The sequence below is a fragment of the Ooceraea biroi genome, chromosome 2 (genome assembly GCF_003672135.1).
Source record: "Ooceraea biroi isolate clonal line C1 chromosome 2, Obir_v5.4, whole genome shotgun sequence".
Lineage (NCBI taxonomy): Eukaryota > Metazoa > Arthropoda > Insecta > Hymenoptera > Formicidae > Ooceraea > Ooceraea biroi.
In genome coordinates, this window is record NC_039507.1 from 15,209,815 (window position 1) to 15,233,110 (window position 23,296).

The window sequence follows — 23,296 nt, forward strand, 5'->3', positions numbered from 1 at the left end:
CAAAATTGATCAGGCAAAAGACGGTTCGACGAACTCGAACGTGTCGAAGTTGCGTCGACGCGCGAAACCGGAAGTGAATGGGAAATCCAACGATCCGTCCTCGTCGTTCCCTTTGTGTCTCCAGGATTACGATCCTCCCGTCCCCCTCCGTATAATCACCTTCATCATCATTATCAGGCCCGAGGGCCTGCGTGTGTGTGCACGGTGTAATGGTGTAATAACGCAGGACACGCGGACGAAGCACCAATTCAAGCAACACACCTACAACAGCCCCACCTTCTGTGACCACTGCGGTAGTCTTCTCTATGGTGTCATCCACCAGGGCATGAAGTGCCAAGGTATCATATCACTGAAAAGGACTGAAAAGAAAACGGAACCGACGAAAAACCAAGTGACCACACACGATACGGTCAAACGATGACCGTACATCTCACTCACACACACATATACACACACATACCTACACACGCACACGAGGATATTCATACACATTACATAAACATCACGTTATATAACAGATATCGATACGATGTACAGTACACTTGTTACACGTTTTTCGTTTTCTTTCTGTTTTCTTGGCCCAGCGTGGTGTTGCTTTGTCTTCGTATTGTATCTCTTGGTTTCTCTCTTGTTCTCTCCTTCTCTCTGTAAATAATATTCGCTGTAAATATTGTACATTCTATAATGCTCGAGCAGTATTCTACGCTGTATTCTCGCCCGCCCTCACGGCGATGCTATCGAGATCCGATTAATCGCGTTAACAACGATCGCGGAACGGACGCGGCAGCGGATGATTGTCTTCCTTATCCGCGCGCGCTACGTTCCGATGTATCTGCTAATGCGATTAGCGGCGCTTTTAATTACATACGTTACATGATATATAATATATTTCTCAGCGTGGAAATTTTGCACTGACATTGTACACTGTCAGATGGCTTTTGTGCGCATTAACCGCGTCTCTCTGTCAGCAGGGACCCGATTCACACGTGGCTGCATATGCGTGTGTATGTGTGCGCGTGTGTGTATCATGTGTGGATTATTACGTATTAACTTGCATTAATTATGCACCGTAAAGGGACCGTGATCTGTCTCGCGACACGAAAGGACAGGGAGAGATGAAAAGGAGAGAGCGTGGAATTCGCAGTGAAAACGAGAAGAGTGAACAATACGATATGCCGAAGAAAATTCGGCCGAGAGAGACGCTTCACTCTCGTGCTCTCCTTGTCCTTTATACAATATATTATGGGTGCACCTTGACGCAACCTTTTACGCAATCTTCTCTTTGTTACTCTCCTCGCATCCCGCGTATGAAAGGACTCTTTCCACTTACAATTAGTGTACATTTTAGTTAAATATTCGTGTCATGTATCTACTCGGGATGCATATCCGCGCCTGTCCTTGGCTTGGAAAGTTGGGGTTTCAAAAGAATCCTCTTCTCCGATAATTGGATAAACTCGTCTCTGACGAGTAATAATTAGGCCGGTAATATCGACCATTCTGGGACCGACACCAAGGAAAAAGAGAAAAAAGGAAAAGAAGAGCTCGCTTTGTGGAAATTGGTCGGTCCATGTGGAGAGCGCGGTTAGATATCGATGTGATGAAACTTCCCACTAAAACTGTAAATAATCCTTGTACAGTTATTGCACGGAAAAGATTATCCAATGAGACCACATCATTGCCGACATGTCGGCCAAATTTGCATCTTTACGTAATAGCAATTCGATCACGATTTGTATACGTGTGTGTGTGCGTGTCGTGTGCGCGTGCATGATCGTCAATCAAAACTCTGCATATGCCTACAGAGGAAGATAATCAGAGGCCAGATCTTGCAAGTAGTTGTACTTTGAAGTTAAAAGTTAAAATGCTGTGATACCTATAAAAAGGATATTGACAAGCATATATGTATGTGCGTGTATGCGTGCGTGTGTAAGTGTTGTATGTCCTGTATATACATACATATATGTAGAACTTAATTAACACAATGTTTTATATATAAATGTTTATTAAATTAGATAAATATTATGAAAAATAATATTTCTCTGACAAGTTATTTTTCCTAGGCACGTGTAGACTTTTGGGATTAACGGCCTTTTCATCATTTTGTGTTCCTTCTGTCGACATCTTTTTCACTGCCACATGTTTCTGTTGCACCTAATTTGCACAAATACCGTGCACTTTTTGGCTGTATTTCTCAATGTGGTTCTACGAATCGACATGATATCTTCATTTATCGTTTGCTTATCTCTTTCTTCTTCTTTTCGTATATGTGTGTCATTCCTAAAGTTCGATGTTTCTCGTGTATTTTACAATTGTTCTCATTTCTTGTTCATTCTCTTTGAGATTCTATTTTCTCGATAATTTGCGATATTTTTGCGTGTCTCCTTAATGCGTTTGCCTTAATCCGACTCGGTGGATTTACGAACTCCTCTATATTATTCGTGATTTATCGGCGTTTTAATTTCGGATTCGGTCATTGTCCGGTCACGGATATTTTCGATCGGTCGTTTGTAACACAAATTTGCGACGACGCTTTTAGGTCTGTCCATTCTATCAACAGTATCTCGAAAACCCGACAAAACGTAACAGGTGTGAATTTAATTACTCGTGTAAAAAGTTTTATAGTATTTTTCTCTCATACTAAAAAATACGGAATAATGTTAACAAAGAGATTCTTAATATTTTAAATCATTATTAATTACTTTACTCCTTGACTGAGAAAGTCTTTCCACTTTGCGGCCTTTTTGCACGCTTTATGGAAGATATAAAAATGATAAGTTTTATTAAAGAATTCAAAATGAAGAAGATCTGTTACGCGAGAGTAAACGATAGGAGTAAGGGCTTTCTGTTTCACATGATTGAAAGATTATTAATTATCTCATCTGTTGCCAGTTTTAATTAGATGAATGTCACGAAACGTGCACGTATAGTTCAAAGATGTGTACACCATTTGCAAGATTGAACGTCTAACGCTATAACTCAAAAACATCTCGTGGTTCCAGCTTCGTTATAAATTACCTCACATGATTCGCTTTCATGCTCCCCTTGAGCACGTTTATCATTTCGTTGTCGTGTCGCGGGTGAAGCCATCGCGTTTCGTTAATCTTAGCGTGGCGATCAGCGGCACGCGAGTCGCAATTTCGATGCTACGATAAGAGCAACGTGCTCAATTTGGCCGTTAAGAGGCGCGCGCGCGCGCGCTAAAGAGATCCGTTTCGCAACTGCGATTGTCCGATTAAATACGATTAGCGTAAACGTGACAGCGGCTATCTAATCTGGCCGTTCAACCGTCGGCTTGACCATCCGTTTCGCATAAGAGGTACAGAAAGGGAAACATGCTAGAATGAAAGACGAATGGATATTGGCGCTGTTCCAAGATGCACGTTCGTATCGTGCCGTTTAATTTCTTTGTTTCCGGTCGGATCTTCCCGTTCTCGATACGGATCGCCGCCTCGTTGTACCTACTTGGCAAGAGAAAGCTGAGAACAATGTAATTTCTGTATGGGTTTCTTAAGTATTCTCGCATCTCATGTTTTTGCTCCATTTATGAAATTTTAGGGATTATTAAGAGTGATTGTGTGTGATTGACCTCTTGACAATCATTATTGTGTTAAAACCACAACGTCGTTCCAATTCAGAGTTTTTTTATCAAATTTTTCCATTGTTGTAATTATAAATCTACAAAAACTGTTACAGAGGATGTACGTTTGCTGCTTCTCCGATCGTTAATCAAATGTGAATATCTTTAATTTTCAAAACCCGAACAATGCCACATATGTGTTTCGCATCCAGTTGTCTCTTTATCTCACGCCGAATCCAATGTTGCAGAGATGTTCCATTTCACCGAGTATTCCGTTTTACCAGGTTGCACGATGATAAAGATAATACGGACTACATAAATTGCATAAATTCTGTGCTTTCACGCCGTTCTTCGCACCGACGATTTCATTTCCAAGCCGGACTGTGACTAGAGGTTGTATGCAAGGCGAGGGTTGAAGCTTTAACGAAGATATCCAGGTGCATCTAGGCGACGTTCGCATCAGATGCACTCATAGGATCGTGACAAAGGTCTAGTCTTCTTTTACAAGAAAGACCGGTAAAGGATTCTCTGGAAAGACGAGCTGATGCCAGGAACATGAAGAAGGAGTGAACGAAGAGGGCGAAAGATTGCCGTGGAAATTAATTAAACGGTCGTGTTCGGAAAAAAAGCCTGAGAAACGGAAGCGAGAGACCTGACGTTGCGCAAAACATTCTTTATACATCGCGAAAAGCGAAGAATTCTTCGCCATGAAGTACTATTGAATTAAATTTTTTCAAGATTTATTCAACGAATTTCAGTTTGATAATCTACTAAATTTTACATTAAATGATATTTCTATTCGCATTTCTCTCAAGCTTCTTTCTCCTGGCAAAAGAAGCCACATAGAAAATTTTTCATTGCCAGATGTACCTTGGGATCTCGAGATAATAGTAAAAGTGAAATTCGCTGTTTTAATTTATAAACGATAAATATCTTTTGGGAAATTGCAAAAGATAACAGTGCAAGTAATTGTTTTCGTTGATGGAAATAATTCTGAAGGTCAGAGGCCACTTCCGCTCATCCGCTAATAACGTTTATATGGGATTTAATCGAATAGTTGAAACTTTGTAGATTTCATCGTCGATAGGTATTGATGTAGTTAACACTGCGTTTTTCCGCTGACGTCCTTTTGAGCGCTTTGAGTGAAAGGCTTTCCTGCACCGAGTCTAAGAATAACGCAACTATTGACTATACAAACTCGATAATAACTGATGATAGTCTGCCCACGTCGGAGTCTCGTGAAACGGATTTTTATAGTCTTTTATACAAGGGAAAATATTCATAGTAACGACAAATTTCCAATCGACCGTCGTGCGTGCTTCGAGCTGCGCACAACCTTTCAGGATTCCACAAGTAACATCTCGTTAGAGAATTTTTGTGTGCCATTGTGTGCGTCATTCCGCTGTTTTGTCTCTGATTCCCGTGTGCTTCGCCGTATGAACTGCACTTTTCTCCGTGCATTCGGTGAAAAGCGAATTGAAGTTATTTGCATTCGTGATACGCCCGAATGCAAAAGTGGAATTCGCTTTGGAGGCATGTTACCGTAACACTCTAACTCATTCAGGAATCGGATTGTGTAAGATAGTCAATTTCTCAGGAGCGCAAAGGTAACTTTATACCAGAGTTATCACGTCTTATTGATTATCTATGACAACAGAATAATAGAAGAAATTTCTTATTTTCTGACTACAACACAAAACACACAGGGAGATGATTTGTTTCGTGCCATTGCTGATTGCATTGCATCAACCGTTCTACTCAAATCTGTGACAAAGAGAAAAAGATATTTCTCTTTGTCAGATTAGGAACAATACATTTTTTATCTCGATGAAAAAGACAGAGGTACTGTGCATTTTGCATAGGAATTCTACAAAACCGCGAGTCCAGTTTTATAGGTCGTGTCGACACTCGTAGTGAATCAAACTCGGCGAAGGAAGCCCAGTTGCACCTGTGCGGTACACATACACATCAATGACGTTTTTATTATTATCGTGTTCGTGTACGCTACCTTGTCCTAAATGTTCATCATCACGTGGTCCACGTGCACGTACTCTCCCTTGTTGCTTCTGCCTCCACCTGAGCTTTTAGGTTGGCGCGAGAAAACCGTAAAAAATAGAAAAAGGGAATGGGTTTAATGTTATTTTCCCGGAGCTGGATTTGCCCGTTTGGGGTATCAATTGGCTCACCGGCCGCTGTCTGTCTCGATCTCTCCGCCACACATACACAGGATCAGATCACAAATGAAGGACCGGGCTTCCCCGGGCCCCTATTTCTTGTTCCCAGGCGAGCCAAAAGCACAAATGGGAGGTGTTCACGTACCTGACGCCGACCTTCTGCGACCACTGCGGCTCGATGCTTCACGGTATCGCCCATCAGGGACTCAAGTGTTCAGGTAGTTAGAAAGCTAAGTCAAGAAACGAAAATCGCGTTGCGCGTCGACGACATGTCAGATCCATCAAACGGCCAGATGTATCTCACATATTAATCCCGAACTTGTTATCATCACCACCATCGCCATTGCAATCACCACCAATCCCCGTTATATAGTTCCACAGGAATGTGTCTCCCATCTGGGTCGCCCGAATTTCTGTCCCGGCAGGATGATCGATTTGACGGCCGGGTCAAAATGCTGGATATCAGTTTTAGCCGCGGAATATTAGATAGCGTCGATTTTTACGCCGATACGGTATAAATGTGGCGTAAAGGGATGTATAATACAAGCGGCTCGATAATTTACGATACGAGTGAACCAGTAGAGGTTTTGTGTTGGTAACAACGTTTGCATTCGACGGAAGAACGACCGTGTTACGGCTTTGTTAAAGTGTTTTAATGGACGGTACGTGCTATTATTATAGAGGGCAAAGCGAGAAACGCCGATAAAAAAGAATATCGAAAATCCATCGGCGGTGCGAACGAGTAATTCGTTATGTCGCTATTAATAGGTAACGTATCGATAGCGCGCTTCATCGTTCCGCTCGTTTCGCGCGCATATTCGGAGACCCAGTTATACAGGCTTTTCAGATTACAAGGCCGCACAGGCATCCTCGGATACACAGGTGACACACAAAAGTATTACGACGATGCGACTCTTTTTATTGCTTTTACTTGGGGTTTGTTAAATCGCTTTTTTAAATTGATTTTACAAAGCTAATTTATCGCGGCTCAGAAAATGGATATTTATCTAGCAATAACTGATTAATCCGTGTTGATCTAGAGGTGTTAAAGTTGATTCAATTATACCATATTATTTACAAAAATGTATGTAAATATTTTATGTTTTTGTAATTTATTTATATGCAAAGGTAAAACTTTAAATCCTGAAAATTAAATCACATCCCTAATATATGAATAATTAAATAAATTTGAACATTTTTAATTCATGTAATAATTTCCAGATTAACTTGCTGAAATAAAAAGCATGAGAACGAACTAATTTTTAATCTTCCATTATTCTGTTATTCTTTATCAAAGTATTGCATATGCATATTTTTGAAAAAATAGTTCATTTGGAAAACCAATAGGTTTGCTCACTATCGTAGTGTACTTTTTTTATATGGACTGATAGAAATTTGTCAAGTTATATACATATATATTTCTTCTTAATAATGTGAAAAATTTAATTACGAAAACGCATCGATTGAATGCTAGCATCGCGATATCTGACAGAAATAAGTAATAGATCGAACACAGATGGGATATTATCGACTTCAAGTAATAAATGTTTTCTGGATTTTCCTCGTTCTTGCAACCGTAAGAGAGGCGCACTTTGGAAATGTACGGATCAGGTGACTCGAAACTCGCATCTGTTCAAGGCAGATTTAAGACCGAGAACGGTTCCTGGATCGTACGTCCAATGACGTTACCACTAGCCACTTTGTTCGAATCAAACGCTCCGAAGCGCAGGTTTTACATGCATCTACCAAACGACAACTGTCGCGACATGTCGGTTTCCAGATGCTCAGATGCTCAGGAGTTCACGTAAAGTTGAAAGAATGTTAAACGCTAAAGAATTAATCATAAATTATTTTATCATATACTTGCAATGATAATCTCGCGACCTTTTCTCCTTTTCTATTTTCGTGATGTTTCTCGTTTTCGCGTTTTTGATGGCCTTCGCGCTCTCATAACCGTTGAAAGTCGAATTCCATGAAGCGAGTACATCATTTTGCCACCGCCTGAAGATAACATTCATATCGGAAAGCTTTTCAGTCAGGAAACGGTGTTTCCCCTTATAGTCGCGTTTGTCGTGTTCGCCGCCGGTGGAGTCGTTAAACAAGTGAACCAAAAATCGCGATTCAACGAATCTTTTTCTTACAAAATGAACAAACGTTAGATATCGCTAAAGCATAACTGAGGCAAACTCCTGCTTGTAGAAACGTAAATGATAAGCACCGGCAATCTGGGATAGAAGCATGATACGATTACAATGGGCTTGATTTTCGCGCTGCTATGGATACGCTAATTTTCGTAACTAGGGATCATTTTCACGGACTTACACAGCATGGAAACCTGAGCTTCTCGGAATTGTAGTAATTATAGTAATTTCCGCTGTCATTGTCGATGAAAATAACGGAACGTGTTCAAATTCGAGAGTAATAAATTTGAGAGAAACGCAAAATGTATAGCCACTGTTGAACAGCCGCAAAAGACCTCGCCTTAAAAATCAGGTCGTTCACGTGATTCACTTTTTGCGCTTCGACATCCCTGGCGCAGATTTTACGCGGGCTTTGGATCGCATAATCATCCCCCGCCCGACGAGGCGATGCCAGCCCGCATTTGGAGCGCGCGCTGCAACTCGCTATCTCGCTACCGCGCTCCTCTTGCGAGAAGCTCCGTGGAGAAGCTTCCGGACGACGAGATGCACGATTACGCGCAGACTGACACAGAAAACGTATACCGGGTGTCTGACGCTGACACACTTTGCCACACGAGGTTTGCATGCCATGAGCGGCACGAAAAGAAAAGAAGAACGTATACTGCGGGTTCCGCGCTGAAATGATGAGATCATCCCCCATTTATATGTAAAGGTAAACGCTCGCCCCGCGTTTTTTCTCGCAATGACAGCGATAACAAGGGGAAACGCATATTAGGGTACCTTCTTCCTGCCACGCCACCCCTAATCGCATGAAACATCTTTCATGCGATTGCCCGAGAAAGGAAATTCAATCGATTATATCATCCCATCAGACGAGTATCTGTGTAAACGTATAGCGTAACGTGGCCCCATATACGCTCGACGGTAATACGGAATATTAATGGTGACCGCTACTGGTCTCACGTAGGTATACTTTCGACCTTGGTATATTTTTTTTTAAATTGTGTGTTATCACAACTGTACTGTATTGTGCTGCACCCCGCTCTCATCCTCCTCATTCTCTTTGCCGTGTGGACGAGCATCTCGTGCCTGTGCACGACGACAAAGCGCGAGCAGAGACGTATTTTAATATACCACTCCCCGTTCTTCGCCTATTCACTCGTCACTTATTCACATGGCATATTCTAACCCCGTGTTGTACACCACGCCGGATGGTGTGGTGTATCCACCGATGCGCCATCATACGCATCTTCATTTAGTGTATCGTACATATGTATATAGATATTGTATATATTATATATATGACTCAATGTGCGGTATCTTTTAAAGGGGACGAATAATTATCACAATTATTTACAATTAAAATAGTCATTGTACTATTAGTTTAATAGCAATGGCAATTTCTAGCGATTGTACATGTGACACGCACATGCAGTGAAATTTTCATTAGAGATTTGCTATTTAGTGTTCGGCGATTAATTAAATTTCTTACAAATTGTTTCTCTGCCAATTTTGATTTTTGTAATGACAATTTCTTAAACGAATTTGAGATCGATCCTCCTTCGGAGGGAGATATTCAAAGGAGACATTTATGGTGGTGTTTCAGTCAACTTCTTAACTTTTCTTAACGCGTGTTTTAATTTGGTAATTAAATTGAATCAATGCTTTGAGGAAAAAAAGGTAAAGGCCAGTTAAATTTAAATGGATAATGGAGCCCTGCTATTTAATTTACGTGTACTTATTTGTAAAGAGCTTATATTAGCTTGATACTTTTTGTTTTACTTTCCTATAGCTTTTCACAATGTTCTCAAAACGTGTGTCCTTAAAACAATATATTTTAAGATGATGCGAAAGATCATGATACAGTTTATATACAGCTAGTTTTACTGTATGTGTATACATATTTAGATAATACGTGTGAGGCACGGTATATACCAATCCACATACATATGTATATACACCCTGTTTGTCATGCATGCACATATACGTTATATATTTATATCATGTTGTAGATTTATAGTTCATTTATCAGCGCGCGTGAATTCAAATAATCGTACACTCTCCCTTAACCAGACATGCGGACTTTTGATTGCATACTGTGTGTTGACCACTTGCGTGATTATCATTCGTGTTACCCGCAACTTAGCTTTTTGTTTCTATGTATTTTGTACACAGCCACACACATGTCACTTTATCTACCATCTCCGTCGGATCCTTCATTACGTTATTAGATGTTTCTGTGCGGCAGATAGCGAGAGATCCTAGCGTAATATATGTACGCGTGGGTAACAAGCGAGATCGTACTCATCATTATCTCTTCCAAAAAACATTTAAAAAAGGAAAAAAAAAAGAAATGTTTCTCCCTTCGTAATGTCAAATGATCTTTTTTTACCGGGGAAATGGGAGAACCAGTTCCCCCATTAAGAACGGGCGGATGAAATCGGAGAGTGAATCGCATCTTTAAGAGCTCGTTCACCAATTCCGGTTTATTACGCTCCAGTTTTTGCTCCACTAACTCTCTTCAGGTCACCAGGGAGCAGTTGCTCTCGTATCACGGTGCTCCCCTTGGCTCGCGAGTTTTGCATTTGATTCACTCTGCAATTTCTCTCGCTCACTCACCATGAGCTCTCACGTTGCTTCCATCCTGACACTTAATAGACACTTCTCATCAGCATGAGGAAAAGCGAACGTTCCTTCCTGTATCTTAGAATGTGAATCTTCGCTGTTGAACTGAGCTATTTTGAAAGTGGCGCAAGCAGAGCTTGCGTATTACATGCGTAAAGTGTTATACTATAAATGAGGAGGCAAAAAACATATCTTACATTAATCGCCGACGAGTAAGGAGAGAGTGCTTTCACGCGTTTGTAATGGAAATTATGTTAGTTCATTCCATTGCTCAGGCATCAGCCCAATATGAAACTCGGTTAATGCAATCTTAATTTTGGAATCTGAGACTTTAAGCATGATTGTGTCCCAGAAATGCTTTTATAATGTGATATACCGCTTTCAAAATACTCATTTGTGCTCCCCATCCGTGGATCTCCCACGCGTACATATGCGTGACCGCAGCTGTGCTCGAGAGTTCCGAGTCTTAAAAACCCGCAGGAGAAGAAATGCAATGGGCTTAAGACCGACTTAAGAATATTTAGATGTATGGGCGAACGCGAGCAGCCCGTTTGAGATAAAAGCGACAGCTGCGGTTTCGTTTATTCGCCTCGGCGAATTACGCTGGAAATTAATGAGACAACGAATCGATCTTGCCGCGACAATAAAGCGCAATGCGACGACGATTCATGACGATGTAATCAATGATGATCTGATGATGTAGCATGCGACATGAACGTACACAAGAGGTGCGAGGAGAGCGTGCCGAATCTATGCGGATGCGATCACACCGAAAGACGTGGTCGTATACACCTGCACATCACATGTTCCGGTAGCAAGCTCACCATAGAAGGTAAGTGTCCAATTACGTTTCACATTAATTTATTTATTTCTATAATATATCTTTTTTATCGCTTCTATTCTTTTGAGACCCTTTGATCCCGGAATTTATGTCACGTTTTTCCACATTTTTTTCTTTTTTTTTTTAACATTAAATCGGGGGGATACAACACCACTTAATTGCTCTAATTTATGCATGTGTGCGTATATAATATTAAATTGTACACGTAATAAAATTGTACGTATTTATAATACACATTCAACGTTTTATAGTGCACAGTTTATTGCTAACGATACAATCTATTCTATTCTCTGTATCTCATCCGTTAGTTATGATCGCGCATTTTAATACTGCATTAAAATTTGGAGCGTAGGCTTTCAATTGAATTAGTGAACGGTACAATCAGGCCACAAAAAGATTCTCGATTTAAATTCTATATAACGAAATGCCATTTCACGTCGATTCTCCGCAACGTGTTTTGTCACGTCGAGATTGTTCCACGATTGAAGAAATAATCGTTCTTCCCTTGCCGTGGGTCTACCGTAAAGAAGTTAATTAAATATTCCGATTTGTGCTTATGGCAGCAAACAAATGAATCCAAAATCCAATGAATCCCTAAACGATCGTTCAAGGTAGAAAGCCAGAGAGAGCGAGAGATCGTCAAAGGGCGATATTAAGAACTCGTTAGTCGCTTCTTAGCAGCCAGGCTTATGAATGTTACTTGCTCGTTAAAATTAATTAGAGAACCGTCCCTTCTCGAACGTCCGATTCGAGATTTAATAAAGCCGGACAACGTCGCCAGAGTGGACCATACCGGATAAATAAGCATGATGTAACAACGGTGTCAAAGTTCTTATTGGTCGTTACTTATAACCGTGCGAATACCGTAGAACGTAAAGGCCGATCAACGCGAATGCTGTTACCGTAAAGGTTGTAATGCAGCTTTGCATACCGTTACAGCTTGAAAATGTAATTATTTAGAACCGGGCACTAATACGTCGATACTTACCGCCACCCCCTAAATTTGCCACGAGTGCATTGAATTTTTTCACGTTTTTTAGTTCCCCTCAAAGTGGCTTGATGGAGGGTGATATTGCGAGCAGGTTACGATAAGCCTTTAATTGCACGCCAGTTATTATTCGGCTCGGAAAGTCCATGCTAATCGGCTACCCGTTAGTAAAATTCAAATGCTGTGTTACCGGAAGACTCGTGCGGATGTTTTTGGCAGGTTTCGGACGCAAAACTTTGTATTAATTCTTAATGCAGTTTTGCGTTTGCATTTTGCTAAGAGACATTGACTTTCCGATCAATCCAATACATTTCATACGTCACACGTGCCTGAATCGTAATAATGTCGCTTTTGTGATTCATTTTGCATTACGGACATTGAGTATCCAGGTCGCAGAAACTCAGCAACTAACAAGCGGTCATTAAATACGAGCGACAGCTTTCAGCATCTGACACTCTTAAAGATATGCTGCACTTATAATTGGAAGAATACACAGAGGGGTAGCAGTATTTTATCTATACTTATACCGGTGTATTTTATTTAATATGTAATGGAAGCGAGGGAGAGGGAGAGAGAGAAATATAAAGCAATTATAGCTATCGTGACTTTGAATAACAGTTAATATTTCATAAAGTACGGGTATCTATGTATTATTGCAATTATTTTAGTGTCTTTATATATTCTTCTTCAGAGATTTCATTATTTATTACATAATTTTGTTGATTCAAAAAAACATGCAATTAAAACTTATTTGCAGTGCTCGATTAACGATGTAAATTGTGGCAGAACATAAATATTACAAAGTGGACGTAACGTTCATGTTCGAGACTTGATATATTGTATTTTCCTTTTAATTGGAAATTTTTAAATAAATTTTTAACTGTATTGCGAGCTGCATAAAAGCATAAATGTCAGAGACGATCATCATCATGTAATATTATTCTTGATGGACGTGATTCTTTAATCAATTTGCGAAATACCGCGGTATTCGTGATAACATCTTACCGCGCACATCGTGGCGTTTCTAAGTGGTCCGATAAACATTGCGGAGAAACGGCGTGTCGGCTGCCTCGGGGCTCTTATCATTTGTCGATTATCTCGAAAATTAGGTTTCTTCGAACTCATTCGCGGCGCGCCCGAGCCGGCTACCAGGATATTACCACCGTCCTGGAAGGGTTAATTAAAATTAACGATAAAACGTATCAGAGGTTTCTTCGCGTGAAACAAAGCACGTTTTTTCGCTCCCTTAATTACATTTCCTTAGTTGTCCCGTTGCATCTATAGGAGATTATTAATTACCATAGGATGTTAGACAACTATCGATAAACATGTGATGCAAATTATATACAAATGATTTCCTGGCAGATTAAAGAATGTCGATATGAGATATTGTAAAAAGGGAAGTTTGATAGTATAGATAATGGCCTGAAGAATCTAAAAATACATGTAAATCCTATAAATAATAATAAAAAATAATTACAAAGAGATTTAATTAATATATATCGAAACATTTTCATGATGATTATAATGTTCGACGATTTTCTTTTCAATTCTGCTATGTTCTGCAACTTGTTTGCTTTCTTGCTCATAACAACCTATCAGTTTTCGAGGCATTAAACAGTTTACCGTACGCAACTCATTCTTCAAATAAGAGTTATTTTCTTCTTCGTGAATTGTTTTCGAAATATTTTGATTCACAGTGCGAGAGGGACGAAATCTTATCCCGATGGATCCGAACGGGCTATCGGACCCCTATGTTAAGCTGAAGCTAATCCCGGACGCGGACAACGTGAAGAAGAAAACAAAGACAATCAAGTCGTGCTTAAATCCAGAATGGAACGAGACAATCATCTTGTAAGTTGCTTCGCTCGATCGCTGATCGAGAGCTGAGTTCGCGTCGGACAATTAGATGTTTATTCCGAGAATTAAGACGTTCCCCTAACGAACAAGCAGATGTTTCCCTTTCAACGGATCTTTAGCTTTAGTATCATTATATTCAGTAACTTAAAATGATAGACACGTTTTTCGTTTATCATTTTAAGGGAGAGAGTGAGCTGTAATCTCATCTGAAGTGAATTTAATGAATTCAATTTTGGTAGAAGAGCGCATTTTGAAATTGAATTAGCAAGGTAGATTATTCTTATAAAATAAAACAACGGCTATAGTAGAGACTTTTACTGTTAGCGACCTCAAATCCGAGGATAAGGATAGACGGCTGTTGATCGAGGTATGGGATTGGGATCGAACGTCTAGAAATGATTTTATGGGATCCCTGTCCTTTGGCATATCGGAGCTTATCAAAGCGCCCGTGAGCGGATGGTTCAAGCTTCTTACTCAAGAGGAAGGAGAGTTCTACAATGTACCTGTTCCTGAGGAAGGCGTTGACCTCGCCGAGCTTAAAACCAAAATGCGGGTATATACTATATTTTTTAAATATTTTAAACTTATTTTCGCAAAAATGATTTGAGTTAATTAACGATTATGTTTATTATTTATTTGTGTTGTCTCTCGCAATAAAAGACATGAATTTTCTATTTAATTTATTATTCATTGTTTCTCGTTTTGTATCTCGAGTAATAAATGTTCGAAGTCGCGCATGACTTACACACACGGAGGGTTTACTAATTTTATGTAGAAAACTTCGGTAACGAAGAAGACACACACAACACAGGATAAGGACGTGCCGCATAATATGGGGAAGAGCGATCTGATACGAGCCAGCGATTTCAATTTCTTAATGGTACTCGGGAAAGGTAGCTTCGGTAAGGTAAGTTGTGACGTTCTGAAGAAGTGACTGCGCTACAAAATCGGCTACATCTTGATGAAATCGATTAATTCAAGGTCTTGCTGGCGGAGAGAAAGGGAACTGACGATCTGTATGCCATCAAAATCTTGAAGAAGGACATCATTATTCAGGACGATGACGTAGAATGCACGATGGTTGAGAAACGCGTACTTGCACTCTCGAATAAGCCGCCCTTCTTGGTCCAATTGCATTCTTGCTTTCAAACAATGGTACAATACATCTTGTTACAAAGATTCGAATTAAATTCTTCTATTTATATGGGACATAAATTAAAAAATTAGACGTTAAAGTTTGTATTATCTCTATATAATTTTGGATAAAATATATGTACTGTACATTCTATAGACATGTACCATTTTATTGAATTTATTTTTATTTTACATCACTGTAAAATTTTGGTTTGCCACATTTGTATTGCAAATGTTTTGAGAGATAAGTAAATTTAAACTACTAACTTTTAAGTGTTAAATTAGAAATGTGATGATATTAAGAAAAAAGTTTCTACCAAGAGAAACTGTATTTTGAGTTACTAAAGAAGTAAAATTGATTTATTTTTCCAAAGCTTGATTAGTCAAATGTATTGAAGCAAAATAATCTTATTAATCTTCCTATCAAGTTTGTACGAAGGGAAACATTGAATAAGAAACACCCTTGTAAAGCTCCCTTGGACGCAAACAAACGCAATGAAAGATTAACAGAGACACTTGCGCCTCAACGGTAGCTTACAAAGATCCGCTTTCTGCTTTCAGGATCGCCTATATTTCGTGATGGAATACGTAAACGGCGGCGATCTGATGTACCAAATACAGCAGTGTGGCAAATTTAAAGAGCCAGTGGCAGTGTGAGTATTTTAGTCTCTGTGAACGTGCTCCGCTTTAACTTACGGATCGATATCCTTAACTCTATTAAAGCGTGTCGTGAGACGACAACGTGGGTATGTCGGGGAACTCTCGAGCGATTCACGTTGTCGAACTTTCTCAGCGAGTTCCGAATACGAAATGAAAACCGATTGTACCCGGGAGATGTGTCTGGTTGACGCCGCGAACGTTTGCACGCAGCTTCGTCGTCGTCGTCGTCATCATCGTTGTGACCTTAATTTTTCCTCATTAACCACCACCCGTCATGACCTCAATTGTATTATATTCCACAGTTATGGCGTCCCGCGCGTCGTGTAATCATTCTTAAAGCCATGATTGATCTTTTAGTGTCGCACTTGCGATTTACCTCCTGTCCTACCCCTTTACAGATTCTACTCGTCTGAGATAGCGATCGGTTTGTTCTTTTTGCATTCGCGCGGTATCGTCTACCGTGACCTCAAGCTCGACAACGTCCTACTGGATCAGGACGGCCACATAAAGATCGCAGACTTCGGCATGTGTAAGGAGGGCATTACCGGTGACAAGACTACTAAGACCTTTTGCGGCACACCGGATTACATAGCACCCGAGGTAGATGTTTTAAATTTAAATATCCTGGAATTTAACACTTATGCACACACATAGGATGCTCCTACTTTTTTTGGAATCGATAAATAATGAACATATATATAACGTCATTCCTTGGAAAAGAATTTTTATTAAGGAAAAGAGGTCATAATATTTTATAGTATTGTTAACTCTAACATTTCATGTTTCATTGTCAGTCAATCAAACATTAATTGAAAATTGTCTGATCATAAAATATAAAATGTATATATATGTATGTACATGCATACATATGTATATTGTATACATATATCATATTCAAATTATTTCTTGATATTATTTCTTTTGAATCTTTTACTTTTAATACGCTAATATTTTGATCTTTTCAAAATTGATCTCAATTCTCCAAAGAATAATATTTTTATATTTTATATTGAACAAATTCTGAGACATCGAATAAAATAGAGCTGAAACTTTGAGACTGTCTTAAGTCGAAAGTACATTGTTCTTCATCTCTGTATAGATTATCTTATACCAACCCTACGGGAAATCCGTGGATTGGTGGGCTTATGGCGTATTGCTGTACGAGATGCTAGTGGGTCAGCCACCGTTCGACGGCGAAGACGAGGATGAACTTTTCTCCGCAATTACAGACCACAACGTCAGTTATCCGAAGAGTCTATCCAAAGAGGCCAAAGAAGTTTGTAAAGCGGTAAGCGTATTTTCTTCTATGTCCCAGCATTATCTTCTTGCAGCAGTCTTTTGGAATTTAAACGAACCTAGATTCTTTTATGCAAAAGTTGATTTTTAAAGAGTAAACTTTTAAACTTTTAATATAAAATAAAGCGCTCTCTCTCTCTCTCTCCGTAAGCAATAATATTCCATTTGACGATTGTCTTTAACAGAATTTGTATTGTCCCTTTGTATGCATCTTTGTATACGCAATGCAGATGGAATCTTATTTAACGATTGTATATCTCACAAATTAAGAGAAAACAAATATATAAATATAAAAAAGTATATATCTTAGGTCGTTTATAATATTTATATTTTTCCACAATGACGAGTTAAATAAGATTTATTTATCGCAGTTCCTCACGAAGAATCCGAGCAAGAGACTGGGATGCGGAATGCGCGGCGAGGATGACGTACGGAGTCACGCGTTCTTCCGGCGTATCGACTGGGAGAAGATAGAGAATCGCGAAGTGCAGCCGCCTTTCAAGCCAAAGATCGTAAGTTGCTTGCTTTAGCGGATATTATTCGAATTATTTTATGGAGAGAATACCTACTAACGATTACTCATTGCGTGCGTTTTAGCAACATCGTAAGGACGTGAGTAACTTTGACAAGCAATTCACCTCGGAGAAGACAGACTTGACTCCCACGGATAAATTGTTTATGATGAACTTGGACCAGACGGAATTCATGGGCTTCTCTTATCTCAATCCGGAATTTGTGCAACACGTTTAAACGAGTACTTTTCCTCGGACTCGTACCTACGTTTCATGTCATTCCTCATTCATTTCTTATCATTCGTTCATTTTCCTCCTTGTCACTCAGGGCTCTCTTATTCTTCTCTCTCGCTCTTTTTTTCGTTTCTCTCCTCCCTCTCTTTCTTTTGCTCTCTTGCTCTCTCGCTCTCTATTTCGAATTTCGCTTTAGCATTCTCGTAATAAAGACAAGCGAGAACCTGGGCGCTGTGTTGTTTTCGAATCTCAACTCTTTCCATGCGAGACTTCTCGATGTATTTTTAAGCAATTCTGCGATAATTGCGTGTTGTATTACTTACGGCACTTATGCTATAAGAATAGAAAAAGAGAGAAACATAGCGCAAGTACTGAAGGATTCGACGAATCGACAATGTTGTGAGGAAACCGGCGGACGGAGAAATAGCACACAGAGAAGAAAGAAAAAAAAACAGAGAAGACGGTGCGATTGTTAAGAAGGGAGAAATTTCAAAATTGATGTCTTCGTTCTCTGCGTATATTATTATGCATTTACTTCAGTAGTTTCTCTACTGTCGCCTTCCAGAGTATATATAATATATATATATATATATATATATATATACATACAAATCACATTACGGCATACATTGCATACATATATAAATAATATACATTATATATTATACGTCATAAATTTCTATCGATATTTCGTTAACGTTGCACTTCTCGTCGGTTTAATCTTCTTAAGTAGCGGATCTTTAGATCCTTAGATTCTGTGGATTCACGACAAGTTAAGAATTTATTAGTCAAAATCGACTCTCATATATTAACACATACACACAGTCACAGAAACACGATAATAAACGTATCTTTTCCTTTTCCGTTTATTGCAAAGTTTCAAGTATCTTTTCTAGGTTTTCTCCGTCGTCCTTTGATGAAAGCACGGACATGATCGCTGGAATCACGTGCGTGCCGGATAAATTCGTATTCGTTGTATCGGCAAATAATGAAAGGACGTTTCGATGCGAGTCGAGGATGGACTGAGTCGATCGTGGCCGATTATGAAATGATTATGAGAATCCACGTCGAATAATATAGAAACGAGATCTCATGTAACACAATAGCGTCTCGCGTTTATATCGCGTGGAATCGCGCGTAAAGGCGTTTGCTTGGCTACGTGAAGCAATATTCACCGCGCGATATTATTGGACACGGTAACGTTTTACATGCGGGATAAGATGCGCGTAAATATACGATGTTAATTCAAGTTCTGCAGTCGTAAATTATAAGTGTCAGGCTGCTCGCCACATGCTCGGGCAATGTATTTTAAGCGATTTTACGTGATGTTATACGTATTATTATGTCGCGCGAGATTTGTCACGATATACGTCATTACGCGAAAGGATATCTCGCGCGAGCGTACAGGCTTAATTTCGCATTGTATGACAATCGAAGGAATCAGAGACAGCGCCTCGGTCTACTTAGTGTTTTCTTCGCACGTCTTTCTAATTCCACCGGTGCACCTTTTCTCGCCGAATCTTCCTGGTTCGTCTCGTCGAGGAGGGCACGAGATCATCGGAGGGAACTTGGAGAAAATTTAGTACAAGCGCGTATATATATATATATAAAGAAAACGTATACTTATGCGATATTTTCCTCCTCGAGCCTCTGTTCTCATCGATGCTCATCGATGATTGCGCAAACGTGCGCGCATCGACGATCGCTAGCATGATTAATAATTATTATTGATTAATGCGCGTAAATTATCGTAGACGTAGTCGACGAGCTCGACACTCGAGCTTTTCCTTCGTTTTTATACACTCAATATTGACGACTTGACGAGCGACTCGACTTAACGCGACTCTTTTGGGCCTTGCGTGATGCTGCAATTACGACTGCAATTACGATGAAAGAAAAATGATGAGTTTTCTCATATTCTTGTTTTGTCCTCCAAGCTTTTGACAAGCCGCGAGTAGAAGGATAATTGCGGTTGCTCGTCGAGTTGCAAGATGCGTATAAAAATAAAGATTCAAGGACGAGCTCGTATCCTTTTTCTTATTTCACAATTCTTCCTTATCATCTCCTTACGCAAGCGATGAATTCCCACGATAAAACATCGCTTCGATTAAACGTCATAACTTGATGAGATTTATTTTCGCTCTACGATATTCTCGAACAAGCTGAATCGTGAAAACGATCGCTGAATAATGAGATTTGTTTTTGCATTGAGCCATTGAACAGTCGTTGATAAAGAAAAAAGGATACGTGCTCGCGTTTCTTTGCAACTTTACAATTTGAGAATATCATTTATCATTGAGCGTGTTCCGATAATAAAGGATTTAATGTAGCTCTCGCCCCTTTTTTTCGGCGGGCGATTCGATCTTGTTCTTCGATCGGGCGACTTCGCGCAGTCTCGCGGCGAATCATATTTTCACTTTTATCTCAACATAATTTCGATGAATTTTCAGTGAGAAATGTAACAATTTGAAACGTGCATGTGTAATTCTTTTTGCTCATCCACAGTATTATAGAATAATTTTAACAACGTAATAAAAAAATCTCTGTTAAAATAAAACCGCTTTACGCTCCACGGTAGTGAAAATTTGATGCTACTTTTACTTTATTAGCTAAATAGTTTGTTAAACGTCCCTTGAAGGGACTGCGCGATCTACGTCCGAAATCTATTTTTGTACTAAAGGAAGTAAAACTCGAGAGAGGGAGGCTGTGCTGCCTCCCTTCTTTTCCTATGCGCGTCTGTCTAGTAGATCTCTCGTCACAATCGTGGCACTCTTCGTAGCGCTCTTTTAGTCTGTACACTGATCCAAGCGTTTTAGAAAGCTAATGTTAAGAGTAACTGATAAGCCGCAATCGCCGATGCATATATCTGCGGAAAGATGAGAGTGTGTTATTAGGCTACAAATTTTGGCAAACGGCGGATCAAAAGTACGCGACTTTACGAGAATTGTGTTTAATTAGCTTCTTGCCGAGAGAGAGTTAGTCCTTAAGAAAATAATAAATTCATATCATCGGCAAAATACATATACGGCCATCAGTAAGACCCAACACGTAGATTGTTATCTGTAGGAATTTAATTCTAAACAGTGCATCATATTTTAAGATAAAGTAAAATCTTTATCTTTCTGTGTTTATAAACTTCGACTTGTACAAATGTCATTTGATTTCCGAGAGATTAGTTACATAATTCGTTTAATAAATGTGAACCTATTGTCACGTATTTTACTGTAGTCTGTTTCTGTTTTTACGTAAACGTGAACATTCTTTTTGTACTGTTTAGAGTTAACTGTAAGAAGCGCGATGCGTTGGCAATCTATTCTCGGTATGACCGATCGGTTGCAACGACCGGTTCGATGTTGGACACTTGAGAAGTAACGGTCTTTAATGAGGAATGTCAAATAAGTGACAGTGATTTTATAACAATTATGCTGGTTTTTTTTCTTAATAGAGACGCAGTACAGCTCTCGCTGCGACAGCCGTGTCTCTATTCTCGATCTTTGTCTGTCTGTCTCTCTCTCTCTCACTCACTCTCTCCTTTCCTTTCTCACTCACTCTCTTCCTTTGAACTGTCGTTCTTTCTGTCTCTTTTTTCTCAACCCTCTAGATGTTAGATTTTGATCTTTCGAAAGGTAAGGGGTAGAGTAGAATATGTTCTTATTCACATAATTTTCGGGACCGGTGCGCGCGTTTGATCCGTCACCCCCGCCCCGGGTTCTGAATAAAAAGAAAAAAACGAAGAGGGAAGACCACGATTGGCCTGACGAAAGCGAAGCAAAATCTGAGAAAGAAATTTCGATGTTGAATCTTTGCTGGCTACATATATAAAGTATTTCTTCGATGACAAATTGTATGAGAAATTGTTTTTCCAGCCAAGAAAGATGAAACTGCATTGAAAAGCATTCTTTTTGGAACGGTGGACCGTGACGGTGGTCGCGTGCGCACTCGTAGTGGTATTAAGTTTCGGTAATTTCACGCGAAATGCAAAACGTTACTACGTTTCACTCTGATATGATGCAAAACTTGATTTCGCTGTAACTGAGGCTTCTTGCTTTGCGAATCTATTTATATCGCTGTAGGAGTTTGAGCAAGCTTTTTGGAAAACATATCCGTGTTGTAATTAGTTTAATTGACGACGCTGCAAGTGCAGGTGCGTGATCGCAGAGCGTAGCTGAACAGGTGACTAGTACGTTTAGTCCTTAAATTAAACGAGAGGAGTAACGAGTAAAAAAGAATAACAGCAATGAGAATTAAGATAGGAAATAGAGACGTAGAGTATTACACAAGAATAATAATCCCGATCGCGTAGCTCTGTTTCATCCTACCACGCTGTAATTAAAAGAAAATTTGTCGTTCTCCTGATTACATGCCCGTATATAATACACACGTATCTACACATACATGCATATTTTTAAGATGTTTTTGTGCATTTATAATGTCGTAATAAAAGTTCCGAATCTCTCTCGTGTCATGAGAAGGTTTGTTAGAGCCCCTGCGCCTCAACGCGCGGCGATTTTCTCGTTGGTTGTATCGAGTTCGAAAACAATATCGCGAAATCTTGGTTTTTTTTTAAGTAGAGAACTAGAAATAAATAAGAAAAAACGAGAAGATGCAAGAGCTAATGTTGTAAAACTAAGGAATGCTCTTAATTGCACAAAAGATCCAAATCGAAAAGATGCGACAGAAAACAAAGCTTTTAAATTCGAGTAAATTAGTCATGGTTGGCGACACTGCGAACGAGCGATATCCAGCGACATCTGCGTCAGTCGTCAGTATCTGCAAGTATCTGTTTGGTATCCGTGGCACGTTCGAACGTGTGTATAAATGTATGTACGTCGGTTGATTTCGCGGATTCTTTCGCGATTTTGACGCGAGTGAAAGTTATTGTTGATTCGTTCGCGGAATCGATCGAGCATCGAGAAACCGTTCGTTCGGTGATTGCAGTGATACCTCGCGAACCTGATTTCGGAGTCCTGATCTCGTGAATCCTCTCCGGGATTTCTTGCAAGTGTAGCTGGTTCGACTTCGACGTTGAGATGGATCACCCCCGTTGGCTTTCATCTGCTTGTGAAAACAGGTAATTTGTATAATCTTGTAAGAAAAAAAGGAAGGAAGCTTGTTGAGACAATTGAGTGAAACCTAAAACGCAGCAGAACCAAAATGGCACCAATACAAATATCGATCTTCTCGAAGATATTAAGATATCAATTTCCATTAAACGGACTGATCACTCGACAGTCTTTTTAATAGCTTATTGGAT

General features: G+C 39.6%; 1 protein-coding gene across 3 annotated transcripts in view; it reads left to right on the plus strand.

Annotated features, from left to right (window-relative positions):
- Nucleotides 1–22,497, plus strand: part of LOC105280061 (protein kinase C, brain isozyme) — a 51,002-nt gene extending 28,505 nt beyond the window's left edge. Inside the window, exons 1-12 of one of the 3 annotated variants that reach the window (XM_011340249.2) lie at nucleotides 229–338; nucleotides 5,861–5,969; nucleotides 11,221–11,349; nucleotides 14,047–14,200; nucleotides 14,531–14,759; nucleotides 14,982–15,113; nucleotides 15,188–15,361; nucleotides 15,902–15,993; nucleotides 16,399–16,600; nucleotides 17,100–17,288; nucleotides 17,668–17,808; nucleotides 17,894–22,497. In XM_011340249.2, the coding sequence (XP_011338551.1) occupies nucleotides 5,930–5,969; nucleotides 11,221–11,349; nucleotides 14,047–14,200; nucleotides 14,531–14,759; nucleotides 14,982–15,113; nucleotides 15,188–15,361; nucleotides 15,902–15,993; nucleotides 16,399–16,600; nucleotides 17,100–17,288; nucleotides 17,668–17,808; nucleotides 17,894–18,046 (1,635 nt within the window). In that variant the 5' untranslated portion in view covers nucleotides 229–338; nucleotides 5,861–5,929 and the 3' untranslated portion in view covers nucleotides 18,047–22,497. Of the gene's footprint in view, nucleotides 1–226; nucleotides 339–5,860; nucleotides 5,970–11,220; nucleotides 11,350–14,046; nucleotides 14,201–14,530; nucleotides 14,760–14,981; nucleotides 15,114–15,187; nucleotides 15,362–15,901; nucleotides 15,994–16,398; nucleotides 16,601–17,099; nucleotides 17,289–17,667; nucleotides 17,809–17,893 lie in introns of those variants that run through there. The other 2 variants (XM_026967950.1, XM_026967949.1) reach the window with 2 other exon arrangements.
- Nucleotides 22,498–23,296: the final 799 nt, after the last annotated feature.